Consider the following 14,235-nt stretch of genomic DNA (forward strand, 5'->3'; position numbering starts at 1 on the left):
CCAATTGAAGAACAATATTCACAGAGTTCATAACCGTAACAAGAATCCATTCACCAAGCTATTCTTAGGTACAATCCCCAACCTGTTATCCCAACAATTGTTTAAAGAACAATAACACAACTTTTAGTTAAGAAATTCTCAAAACAACAGTAACAGATTATGGATTTATCGTTTGCAACATTGTTTATAGCTTTGGCCTCAACAAGGATTGACATACTCAAGGACACAAACTGTTGGTCTGTGCAAACCATTAAACCTTTACTGCTAGCTAACTTCCATATAAAAACAATCTACAAGAACTCTTTTAAGATTGTTACTTTCCATACATAAGTGAATTCACAGTGTCAAACATTATTATAAACTTATTTTATCATCAGAACCAATTAGTAATGTACTTATCTGAGATTCCTTAGATGATTAAGAACCTAGGTTTAGAATGAAACTAGTCCGCCCTTCCAATGAAACTATAAATTACGTTTAGATTCACCCCTAGCAAATGTTTGGCACAACTAGATATATCCATTCAAGGCTATGCTTCCAAACCTCAAGACCCTAGTCTAGTCCAGAACTTCTCAAAAATCAATCTGACTGGAGAAATTTCCACTTGTCCAACCAACTCTGGAAATAATCCTGCATTTTTCACGTATCCTTTATCTTCAGGTGGTTCCTCCCTCTGGTGGGAAACCCCCAATTCATCCCGCAAGAGCCCTTTTTAACTCCAGGAATTAGAATAAAGGAAACTAAATAATAACTACCTCCAATTATTTTCCCAAACTTTCTTTAGATTCTCCTAGAATATTCATTATGTTCTAGCTCTTAACCATTTCTAGAATTTCACAAAATAAATTCATTATTTATCTATTGTAACTATTCTTTTTCTATTTATTTTCGTAAGTACAAAAATTAAAATAAAAAATACTAACAACAGTAATTTCAGTTTTTAGTTCTGTATCTGGGGGTGTTACATCTTCCTCCCCTTAGGTGGAACGTTGTTCACAATGTTTAACCTTATAGCTACTCCTGAAATAGTCTGGGGTATGCCTCGTACATAAAATATTTATCCTCCCAAGTGGATTCCTCCAGGATAAAGTGCTTCCATTTCACCTTAACCTAGATGGCTCGCCTCCGCAATGTTACTTCTCTCTTATCGAGTATGTGCAGGGGCTCTACTAGGAATCCTCCTTCTGATTCGATATGCCATCATCCAACTGTCATAACTTGGCATATCTAAGCATATATAAATAGATGAAAGATACACACACACACACACACACACACACACACACATAATCAATATTCCTTTACCTGTCAAGGATCATATACATACTTTTTTAAAAGGGAAACATGAAATACATTATGCACCCGAATGTGGCTAGGTAGTGCGAGTTGGTATGCAACCGGTCCTACCCTATCTAAGATTTGGATGGGACCACAGAACCGGGGAGCCAATTTGGCACACTTTCGGCATTTGAGAGTACTTCTCTTGGGTTCGATTCGCACATAAACATGATCTCCTACCCGGAATTCCTGGTAGGTCTTGTTCTTATTTGCATAAGCCTTTTTCCTATCCTGTGTAGCCTTCAAACTTTGCCAAACATTTTTCATTGTTCTTTCCATTTATTCCAACATATCTAGTCATAATATTATTTTATTCTCAGGGTTGTTCCAATTTGCAGGGATGGTACACTTCCTCCCATAGAGCACTTCAAAAGGACTCATCTTTAACGATTCGTGATAACCGTTATTATAGGAAAACTCTACTAAGTGGAGATATTCATCCCATTTTCCGAGTTGTTGCATGATGTACATACGCAACATGTATTCCACCATTTGATTAACTCATTTAGTCTGACCATCAGTCTGGGGGTGATAGGAAGTACTTGTGAATTTGAGTGCCCAAACTTGAGAACAATGCTTTCCAAAAAGCAGAGGTGAACTTAACATCACAGTCAAATATTATCACTCGAGGCATCCCATCAACCTAAAATTCTCCCTAATGAATATATCTAATGTCTGGGTGGTTTGATAGGTGGACTTGACATGGAAAAAATGAGTTGCCTTTCTCAATTTGTCTAACACCACCATAATTGAATCATTCTACCTCTTTGATTGGGGAAAACCAAATTTGAAATTCAAGGTTATAGTGTCCCACTTCCATTCTAGAATAGGTAAAGGTGTAGGTTTTAACCCCGTACAGAAATTACCTGCATATGAATTCTAAAACATAGAAAATAAACAATGTGAGAACATAACACATAAAACACATATACACTGAGATTTCCCCTGGATCCCAAAACTGGGACTACCAAATTGATTTTTCATTATGTTCCTTTCAATGCTACAATACATATTTATACATGCCAAAGCATCCAAAACCATGGACAAAAAACCATAGCATCCAAAACCATGGACCGAAAACCATCGCATCCAAAACCATGTGTGAAAACCATGCACAAAACCATAGGTAGGTCCGCTCAACCTAATATAGGGTCCAAAAAAACTTTCCCGGGGCGCTGCCCTAGACCTCGTAGAGGGGGGCTATCTGCCCCCCTCAAACCCCCCAGATAGGGGGGCTGCCGCCCCTCTGTGACCCCCCCACTGCACAATCGGCGCAACAAAGGGGGGCTTCGCCCCCCCTCTAACCCCCTGGTTGACTATGTGGGCTAGTCATGGAAAGAATATAACACAACCCAAAATTCTCCCACTTGTTGTTTTCTTTCCATAGGGGGCCACAAGAGAGCTCAGTCATTTATCCAGCCCTGAAACACCCATTTTTTCTCTACACCAAGAGAACTTCTCAGAGCTCACAAATTTTGTCAATGCATCTTCAGTATTCTTCAAAGTGTCCACCTTTACCAGCAACACGATTTTGTCTTCTATCATATCCCTCACAAAGTGATACTGGACATGAATGTGCTTTGTCTTTGAATGATAGCAAGGTTCTTTGCCAAGAAAATTACACTTTGGCTATCACAGTCTATCCTTATAGCTCCCTGTACTAGCCCCATACTTGAACACAATCTCTACAACCAAACCGCTTCCTTGCTTACATGAGTGGCTGCCATGTATTCTACCTCTGTAGTTAATAATGCCACTACAGATTGTTTCTTACTCATCCAGCTGACTGCACCTTCAAATAGGTTAAACACATACCCACTTGTAGATCTTCTTTGATCCAAATCTCCATCCCAGTCTGCATCAACAAAGCCACAAATATCCAACACTCTATCCAATCCTGGTCTTCCTTGGTAGCACAAACCATAATCACTAGTGCCATGCAAATACTTGAAAACCCGCTTCACTATTATCCAATGCTCCTTCCTTGGTTTTGACATAAACCTACTCAATACTCCCACTGCATGTGCAATATCTAGTCTCGTACATACCATCGCATACATCAGGTTACCGACTGCACTTACATATGGAACACAGGACATGTCCTCTTCCTCTTCTTGTGTCTTGGGACACTGTTCAGCAGATAAATTTACACCTACAGGAATAGGAACCTTCACCGATTTACTATCCTGCATATTAAACCTCTGTAATATTGTCTCAACATACTTCCTCTAGTTTAACTAGGTGTTCCTCTTTGCCTGATCTCTTGTAATTTCCATGCCCAAAATATAGTTTGCAGCACCAAGGTATTTCATGTCGAATTTGGAGGACAATTGGGTCTTCAAATCCTGGATAATTTTTTTGTCATTTCCAACCAGCAACATGTCATCCACATACAAGGCCAGATAAATAACATGGTCACCAATTAATTTAAAATACACACAGTGATCTTCTTTGCTTCTGGTGAAGCCAAGTCCTCGTATAAATGTATCAAATTTTTGATACCACATCCTTGGTGACTGTTTTAACCCATACAGAGACTTCTTTAACTTGCATACTAGTTCTTTCTTACCCTTCACCACAAAGCCTTCAGGTTGCTTCATTTAGATCTCCTCTTCTAGATCCCCATGAAGAAATGTTGTCTTCACATCCATTTGTTCTACCTCAAAATCAAAAGCAGCAACAACAGATAAAAGTAATCTAATGGAAGCTACCTTGGAAACAGGAGAAAAAATATTACCAAAATCAATTCTCGACACCTAGGAATAAAATTTTTCCACCAACCGAGCTTTGTATTTCTCCACCTTTCCTTTTGCATTTATCTTCTTATTGAACACCCATTTGCTGCCAATGGGTTTCCTTCCAGCCGACAACTCCACCAGATCCCAAGCCTCATTTTTGTGCAAAGATTCCATTTCATCAACCATGGCCTCTTTCTAGAGTTTTCCATCCTTTGAATCTACAGCTTCCTTCATAATTTTGGGACCGTCGTCAGTAATAGATAAAACAAAATTTGAAGAAATCTGGCGGAGAATCCATCCGGTCCTGGGGCTTTGTCTGGGTCCATGGCAAAGAGAGCATTCTTGACCTCAGCCTTGGTGACTTTAGCTTCTAGCTAGTGGTTCATCTCAACAGAGATTGAAGGGGGGAACTCAGTCCAGAAGACAATAATTCTGAACCAAATTCACATCCTCACTATACAAATTTTTAAAATGTAGAAATGATTCTTTTTTTATGCTTGCAATGTCCTTGTGATTAGTAGTATCTCCCTTGATTTCAACAATGGAATTGAAGCATTTTCTGGCTTGAGCTTGCTTATGAAAGAAAGAAGAATTTTTGTCTCCCGCTTTGAGCCAAAGGCAGTGAGACTTAATCCTCCAAAATTCTTCTTCAGCTAAGCAGGCTTTATGAAAGTGCTGTTGGAGTTGGACCTTCTTTTCGAGGATTTCTCTAGTTACATATGCCTCTTCCGAAAGCAAATGATGTGCATCTAGCTGATTTTGGAGATTTTTCCTTTTAGCTGCTTGATTAGGAATGGTTTTGGCCCAGCACTTTATAGCATATTTCGTTCTTCTAAGCTTTTCTTCCCACACATAGAATGGTGATCCATTGACTGGCTGAGACCAACTTTCCTTGACTATCTGCAAAAAATTGGGTTCCTTGACCCCAGAGGGGGCTAAATATGAAGGGGATGGGGCCAAGATCAGGATGGGCCCGGAGTTGAAGCTCGATAGGATTGTGATTAGATATGTTGCAAGAAAGGATTTGCATACTAGCGTCTAATCCAAGAAAAAGAAAGGAACTTTGGACAAAAAATCTATCCAGCCTTGCTGTAATGTGTCCAAGGCCTACTCTTTTATTTGACCAAGTATACTTACCAAAAGAAGGTTTGATGTCTAGCAGGTCCCAATCTTGCAGGAGATCCTCTACCCATTCCCTTGCCGGATCTCACACAATGCAACCTCCTTGCTTTTCTGAGGTGTGCAATGTGAGATTTAGATCACCTGCAATAATGATGTTGTCTAGGTTCCCAAGGTGTGCTTGGCTTCTTATTGAGTCCCAACAGGCATTTTTTTCTCCAGCATTGATTGGCACATAAACATTGAAGAGACAAAAAGATTCTTTAGTAATGAGATGCTACATTTTTAGCAGCATCCAGTGAGTATTTGAAGTCTCAAATACTAACGAAAACTTACTATCATTCCAAATAGTGCCCAGCCCTCCAGAGGCTCCTCGGGCTGAGACAGATTTTGCTTTACTTTTACTCCAAAGTTTTTTGCTTGTTTGGAGGAATTCTGAGTCTTCCATCTTGGTCTCCTGGATAAGGAATATGTCCGGGGCTTCTATTCTTATTAAGTTTCTTATGGCCTCTTCTTTGATTTTTCTCCCCATACCCCTACAATTCCAGGAGACTATTTTCATTATTTACCTTTGTTCTGATGGGATCCCTTGGAGCCTTGAGACTGGTTTCTCGCCATCTTCGCCTTTTTTTATAACAACTTCACCAGAGTTGGTTGGCTGCCCTGTCACTTATCCTTGTACATATCCTGCTCTCTTTTCTTCCGATCTATTTTGTGGCCTCTTGTGGATATCCTTACAGAGGCTTGGGAGTCACCTATTTCTCCTTCCTCCTCCGAGTCTTCCGACTCTTGGTCCTCTTCCTCGACTTCGATAGGGATTCCTTTTGAGCTTTTTGCAACATTTGCATCCTTGGAAGAGATAGATAGGCTACCTTTATCTGGAGACACTGCCTTTTGGTCCACGACCTCCTGGGTGTCCTCTAGATGCGAGCTTAGAGGATCAAAATTATTTTCCGGAATAGGCTTGGGCGAGATCTGCTGAGCAGAGGCTTGGTGAGGACCTTTTCCATTAGGGCCTCTTGGATTTTGTGTCTTGTGAGAAGTTTTGGAGCGCTTGACTTGATTCTAGCCATCCTCCTTCCCCTGCACAGCCTCGTTGTTGGACGGGTAGCCTCTGGCGAAGTGGCCATAGACATGGCATTTCCGGCATTTGAAGGGCAGCTGCTCATAGTCCAATTTCTGCACATGCGTCCAGCTTCTGACATTGATTTTTATGGCCTCTGGCAGTTCCACCTCCAGATCTACTTCTACGCAGATTCTGGCGCAGTCATATTTGTCCTTATAGTTTGCTCGATCTATGAATTTCCCAAGGGCATTTCCAATGTGCATCAAAGAGTCCCACTTCCAGCAATGAACTGGGAGATTTGGGAGCCTAACCCACACCGGGACTGCTTTGGGCACGTCCACTGTTGGATCAAAGTCTGAAGTCCATTTATTTAGATACAAACCCTGAGGGCCCATGAAGTAGGGGCCGTTTTGGAAGATCAAATCTTTGTCATCCTTTGAAGAGAATTTGAAGAGGAAGAATCCTCTCCCTAGAAAATAAGAGGTAACACTTTCTTTGATCAAAGGCGCCCAGTTTCTGTTGACCCAGCTCTCAGTGGTTTTATGGGATGGCCATAGCCCAGTGAACTGGCCGATGAGAGCTCGCTCAGCCAAAGATAATGCAACCTGGATCAGGGTTTCTAGGGGAAGGAAGATCTCAGGTATATCATCCAATTTTTTGATGAATTTCTCAGCTTCTGAGTTCTTCTTTTTTGGAAGCCCTGCTAAGAGTCGATTAAAGGCCTCAGCAGACGAGGGTGGCGGAGGAGGAGGGGGAGGCGCCTGGTGAGTGCCCAGCACCTCCATGGGCGCGAGCCCTAGATTGGACATGGACTTGTCACAAGCACAGACGCAGTAGCAGGCAGCCCCAGCGCGGCTCGCAAAAAAATGAGGCATAAAAAATGTTTTTATATAGTTATTAATAACTATATTAAAAAAAAATTGTTTCATCGTTATTTAATAACCATATGAAAATGATTTTGTCTCTTATGCAGGTTTATGAGGCCAATGAAAGAATGCCAAGTGTTAATGGCTAATGGGCTGCCATGTGGGTCCCACCTACTTACTGGGATGCCATGTGGCATACTGTGGGCCCCACTTTCCTCTTGTCATTTCACACTATGAAGAGCTCTATCTTTCACATACAATCTCAGTTTGATGAACCATTCACACCTCCATGATCGGGATGATGAGATCTACGATCTGGTCCTAGTTCAAGCATAATCCAAACACTTTGATTTTTGAGCCATCTTTTTCTTGTGTCTCTTTCTGGAGCCACCTGGATCACCACCCTTCTTGCATTATTAAGCGAACCCAAATATAGTGATCTTGGAACACTTCTTTCCGTGCTCCTTGATCACAAAAACAATATTGCGAAAAATGAGACTTCTCTCTTTTCTTGAGCTTTGATAGACCACATTGGTCTTAGTGGACATTAATCATCATCATCATAATATATATAGAGTTAATAAAATTTAATTAAATAAAAAAATTGGTTTTTGACTTTTAATTTAGTTAAATTTTATTTAAGGATACTATGTTTATTATTAAAAAAAAATTAAAATATAAACTTATTTAAATTAAAAATAAAAATAAAAAATTATACTTAAAATAAAAATAAATAAAATTTCTTATTTGATTTAATAGAGTTTTATGAGCAACTATATTCATTAGGTCAATTTAAAGTACTTAATTTATTCATTTATTTGGGTTTTATAGTTTAATTGTTATCTGTTTTGAAAAAAATTTGGCCATATTTGTGATCAAATTTGTGCGAAATTTAAAATGCATTTTTAATAACAAAAAATCAAGTTTCTTTTGAAAATTTATTTCACTAAAATCCTAAAAAAAAAAACTTTAAAGGGTAAAACAATTTAAAATAAAATTTACCATAAAAAATAATTATAATAGACATGTTAATATTGCATATAACCTATATAATGAAATTAAAAATAAAAATAAAAATTGAAACCTAATTATAGGTTTTTTGGTGCTTTTCAAGGGTTTTCTTGGTGGTTTTCTAAGTTGCTTTTGGTCTTCAAGGGCTTTCTTAGTGGTTTTTAAAGTTATTTTTTGTGGTTTTCAAGGGTTATCATGGTGTTTTTTGTGGTTTCATGGTGATTTTCATGATTTCTTTCGTATTTTTTGTATGCTAGGTTTTTTCTAGATTAATTTATTTTATTTTGTAGAAAAAATAAATAAATAAAAGGGAAAAAATTGATAGGAAACTTATGTCGCCTTGAGCCTATGAGTTGTTGGCGGGGTTGATGGGTAGCTGGACTGAGTTCTTCCATCTTGGTCGAGCTTATAAATCTTTCGTCCAATTCATTTTCCTCTTGCAGCCTGAGAAAAATGACTGGAGCAGGTCATGACTCGGATATTTGAGTTAGAAATAATGTTTGATCGATTGAGCCATAAATCTCGATTGATTCATTAACTTGGGTTAGAAAATGGCTCGATCGAGAGTTTGTTTAAACACTCATTCAAGCTATTTTTAAGCGCTTCAACAAATTGATCGAGCAACTAAAAATTGCTCAATTGAGCATTCGTTTTTCAACAAAACATGCCCTCATTTTGCCAAAAAGTGCAACCCATCTCCATGCTTTAACCCATTATAGTCACCATAGGTACAAGCCCAACACTATGACAAAGAAATAAACCCCACCAGTCCCAAAAATCCAATGTTGACAACCACCCCGCAGGGTCGAATACAACAAAATGAGGCTCAGAAAGACCTACCCCACTCACTCTAGAAACTAACCAAGAATGATCTGGTTTGCTACAAATACCCATAGATTGACCAAACAAAAGACAATAATTAAAAACTTGGGTCTAACCCCTCCTTCTAGACCTCTTAACATTGAAAATATGCCATAATCTCCTTTGTGGAGGAACAAAGAAATACCACAATCTCATTTGTGGAGGAACAGAGAAATACCACAATCTCCTTTGTGGAGGAACAAAGAAACCAAAGATAAAATCCCTCTCCCCGGACAACAGAGCCTCCCAAATTAGATAAAACAAAACAAAAATAGGCCCGCTTATATACATTTTTGAGAAGGTTACTCCATTCCAAAGGCATAGAAAAGAAATGAAAATAACAATATTGGACAAGGAAAGGAAAATTACCCACTAGAATGCATGAAAACACACTAGGATAAAAGCAACTCAACAATGATCAACCTAAGTTGCACCCATGACCACTCCACTCACTCTCCACTACACCAGCTCATACAATCACCATGAGGCTTGAATCTACCATTCCACCATCAAATTGAGCACCAATCTGACATACCTCTCCCAAACCAACTCAGAAAAGAAAGGAATTACAACCATTGTAAGCCCATAATGCCACTTTCTCCCTAACATTCAAATTCAAAACAAGGTCTCCCCATCTCCAATTCCAACATCTCGGTTGATAAACACCACCATAGCCCCCTTCCATACTCCAAAGATGAACAAAAATTCCCACCTGCACTAGAGCAATTACCTTGATTGGGTCCATATTCACTCCCATCAACGCAGATGAAATATAATGAAGATCCGGGACACATCACTCCATGTAATTACACACTTAATCTTTACACGCCTCATGCTAGGGGACGACAGGCCACACCACCCCCTATTAATGACATGCAAAGTATGTGGGGTGGAAATTGCTCCCCAAACCCATTTACTGTTGAGAATTCAACAGGGCAATGAATATGTTAATTCTCTTCAACTTGATAATTGTTTGTCTTATGTTTTTACTTATTAGCTTTGTTCCTTATTATTATAATGTGAGAAACATCAAACATCTACCAAAAAATAAGAACAGTGACACATTATATAGGTTGCAAGCCAGGGCCAAAACTCCTCCTCTTGAGTAGAAAACCCCTAAATCTCTTCTCTTCTTATATATCCTTCGTTTGAAGAATACCAAGACCTTCTAACTCAAACTAATGCCCTCCAAGATCAACCACTTGAGGCAATGTGCAAACCTTGTACTAGCCAAACCTAGTTAAATCTCTTCCAATTGCACCAACTCAGCTTCCTGTTGCAAGAACTTCTATGTCCTACTGCAGATCCATATTTCAACTTCCTGACAATTGTTATTGATACACTTGGAAACTTCGATATTCTTCCTAGAGCCTTCTTCTTCCATTCAATTTCCTTTCCTTGTGACTAGGGCTTAAGAGATACCCTTAGTGACCTTCACTTTCCTTCTTTTCTCCATTCCTTCCAATATCAAACTAGATGTAACCCTTGCACAGAAACCCTACCTCCGTCTAGCACGTGAGAGAGAGAACTAGCCCAAGCACTTTGTCTTTCTTCGACCTCTTCTTCGTCCTTCTTCTTCGTCCTCTTCTTCACATAGAATGAGTGAGTGAGTTCTTCTTTGGAGGATGAGTTCCTCTCTTTATATAGGCCTCTTCAAGGGGTATATGTGGCTCTTCAATTAGGCTGACTTGAGAGCTTCTAGGCTGACTTGATCTTGGTGGGTATTTCGACACTTTAAAGACAAAAACAATGTTTATTTACAAGATACAATGTGCCCATTAGGGTCTTCAATATATGACAATGACTCTTAGTCCTACGAAAAATCCTAGAAGCACTCAATGGGTGCTTGACCTATAAAATAAAAGAACTTGAGCATGTAACCCATGCTCCAATAATAATAATAATAATTTCTTTTCATTTTATAATTTACAGGAATACGTTTTGTACCTATGAAGACTGAACCTAGTTACACATTTTTTGACACTCCCTCTTATCTAGGGAGGTATTCATAAGAGGTACATGGTCATTCTCAATTTGAATAGATCTCATAAAAATATTCGAATTGGTAACCCATCTGTATAGCATCATGTTAAACAACATTTTCACATAGCAATGCCTTAACTAACCGCTCTATCTCTCCACAATATCAGAGCACAATTCTAGCGAGACCAATGATTTATAGACACCATCATCATTGTCTCTCAACGTAGATGCTCCACCTAGGTGTTCACCAAGTATGACCTTCTTTTGACTATTATTATCTTGAATGCCCTACCACATTCTCAAAGAGTATTGAATGCCAGATGGTTACCCAATCTCCATTCTTTCTTCCCAAGTGAAGACAATAATGTAGTGTCTATCTCTCCCTCTCAATTAAGGAGGATACATCAACCAGGCCAAACTTTTCTCTCAAGTACACAAGCTTCTTGTTTGGAAGAGATTTTGTCAATATGTCAGCTACCTACTCATCAGTGGAGATATACGATAGCTGCAATGAACCATTTTGTACTAGCTCTCGAATATATTGATGCTTGTTGTTTATATGATTTGTCTTTCCATGAAATATTGGGTCTTCAAAAAAACGTATACAATTGGTGTTATCACAAAGTATCACTGTAGGGTTCATCAGTCCTTCAAATAGGTTGGATAGAAGCTTCCTCAACCAGACCGCTTCTCTGCTTACTTCACAGGTTGCAACATATTCATCCTCATCACTACTCAACAAAACTATCTCGTGTTTCCTAATCATCCATGAGATCCTGGAGGATCCCAAACTGAAACATTCTCTAGTAGTGCTCCTTCCATCTTGTTCACTACCACCCTAGTCAGAATTTGTATATCCCATCAAGTGGACATTATTTCTATCTTTCATACTTTAGACAGTAATGAATGGTTCCTCATAGATATCTCAGAATATGCTTTGCTTCTATCCAATGATCATGCCTTGGATCCACTTGGAATTGACTGAGAATATTTATTGCAAAACATATGTCTCATCGAGTATTCACCAAGTACATCAGTGAGCCAATTAGTTCTCTATGATTGGAAGGATCCACAGGGCTTGATTTAGAACTCCTAGTCTCTTCAAGTTTGTGATCATCAGAGTGGTCATAGGTTTGCAGTCCATCATGTCAAACCTCTTCAACATCTTGATCATGTAATTTCCTTGACCTAAATAAAATTCATCAGGTCCTTGCCAGACTTCTAGCCCCAAATAGTAATGCATCATCCCTAAATCCTTCATGTCATATTTTTCTGCTAGTTTCTTCTTACATTCTTCAATTTTACCTTCTACACCTGTCAAGAGAAGATCATCTACATACAGAAGAATGATTACAGGTTCTCCATACAACCACGATATAAAGGTTCAGATCCGTAGAAATTTTTATGAAGCCTATTCTTTCTAGGCATGCATCCATTCTAGCATACCATACCCTTGGTGCTTGCTTGAGGCCATTTAATTCTTTCTTCAATCTGCAAACATATGCCTTCCTGTCTTTAACTTCAAATCCCAAGGGTTGCCCTATATAGACTTCTTCATCTATTGTGTCATTCAGAAATGAAGTATTGACATCCATTTGATGGATGTTCTATCCCATCGATGTTGTCAGAGAGACTAATGAACGAAACCTTGTATATCTTGCTATTGGAGCAAATGTCTCTCCATAGTCGATGCCTTTTATTGAGAGAAACCTGTAGCCACAAATATTGCCTTATACTTGTCTATACTTCCATCTGTCTCATGTTTGATCTTATAGATCCACTTGGAAGTTACCACAGATTTGTCTTTAGGCCTAGGCACGACCTCCCACACTCTATTCTTCATTATAGATTGATACTCTTCATTCATGTCATATTTCTATTCCTTATGATTGATAACCTCTTCAAAAGTGGATGGTTCTACTTCTATTAGTTTTGTCATATATGTAGCATACCTAGAATATCTTTTGGGTTTCTTTCTTTTTCTAAAAGAGCATTTTTTTTGCCCCATGACCTTGTACATCAAGTAGTGTATATTTCAACCAATTAGGTCTTTTCCTTGTTTTTGGTATGATCATGGGTTGAATAGTTTCACTAAGACCTTCTTCTACATGGTGATATTCTTCTACTTTCCTGTCAACTTCTTTCTCGAATACTGTAAGTTCTTCATCGTTAGAGTCTACGTGAAGTTCCTTTGATTTCTTGAATGCTATGCTTTCATCATATATGACATCTCGGCTAACTTTTATGTGATTTCCTTCTTTGATATAGATCCTATAAGCCTTAGATGAGTTACTATACCCAAAAAATGTTCCCTTCATGCCTGATGGATCCAACTTCTTTTTCTTGACCTTTGGTATATGGATATATACAGGACACCCAAAGATTCAGAGATGGTCTACAGATGGCTTCTTTCCTATGAACACCTCCTCTAGAGTTTTGTTGTCTAGGGACCTATGGGGACTTCGATTCAGAATGTAGACAATTTTCTTCGTAGCTTCTCCCCACATAAACTTTGGTAGATCATGATCATGTAATATTTCTTTTACAATTTCTTCAATGGATCTATTCTTTTGTTTTGCAACTCCATTTTTATCGGGATTATATGGGACTATGAGCTCCCTCTTAATCCCAAACTCCTTATAGAATGCTCTAATCTCCTTGGATGTATATTCTCCTCCATTATCAAATCTTAGTATCTTGATTCTTATTTCCTTAAGGTTCTCCACTTTAGCTTTGAATTCTTGAAATTTAGGAAATACTTCATCTTGGTTTTCATTAAGTAAACCCAAGTCTTTCTTGAATGATCATCTATAAATGTGATATAATATATATGACCTCCAAGTGATTTAGGAGTCATAGGACCACATACATCAGAGTGAATGAGATCCAAGATTTATTTTGACCGTGAAGCACGACTTCCAAATGGCCTCTTGGTATTCTTACCCAATGCACATACTTTACATACTCCTTCATGACCTTCTTTCAGTTCAGGTATTCCATCTACTATGGAGCTTAGAGTTGGAATGATTTTGTAATGTAGATGACCAAATCTTCTATGGAAAAGTTCACATGGGCTAATTTCAACATGAACTAGGGCTTGGGCTAAAGGAGATATCAGTATGTAAAGTGTTCTTTCTCGAATGCCAATGACTTTAGCTTGTTCTATACTTGAGTCTTTACTCCATACAACTACCTTTCCATCAATGAAAGATACTCTATCACACTTATCTTCTGAGCTTGAAATGGAAATTAA

General features: G+C 38.5%; 1 protein-coding gene across 1 annotated transcript; it reads right to left on the bottom strand.

Moving 5' to 3' along the window:
- Nucleotides 1–6,260: 6,260 nt before the first annotated feature.
- On the bottom strand, nt 6,261–7,136 carry LOC149230707 (uncharacterized). Its single transcript, XM_089381396.1, has one exon. The coding sequence runs from the start codon at nt 7,134–7,136 to the stop codon at nt 6,261–6,263; it is 876 nt and encodes a 291-aa protein (XP_089237522.1).
- Nucleotides 7,137–14,235: the final 7,099 nt, after the last annotated feature.

This window comes from Pinus tabuliformis, chromosome J (assembly GCF_031772625.1).
Source record: "Pinus tabuliformis cultivar Carrire ecotype Pingquan chromosome J, CPIR1, whole genome shotgun sequence".
Taxonomy (NCBI): domain Eukaryota; kingdom Viridiplantae; phylum Streptophyta; class Pinopsida; order Pinales; family Pinaceae; genus Pinus; species Pinus tabuliformis.

Bases quoted from the DNA above. Each gene is read 5' to 3' on its own strand.
- LOC149230707 (XM_089381396.1), bottom strand. From the start codon at position 7,136: ATGCCTCATTTTTTTGCGAGCCGCGCTGGGGCTGCCTGCTACTGCGTC.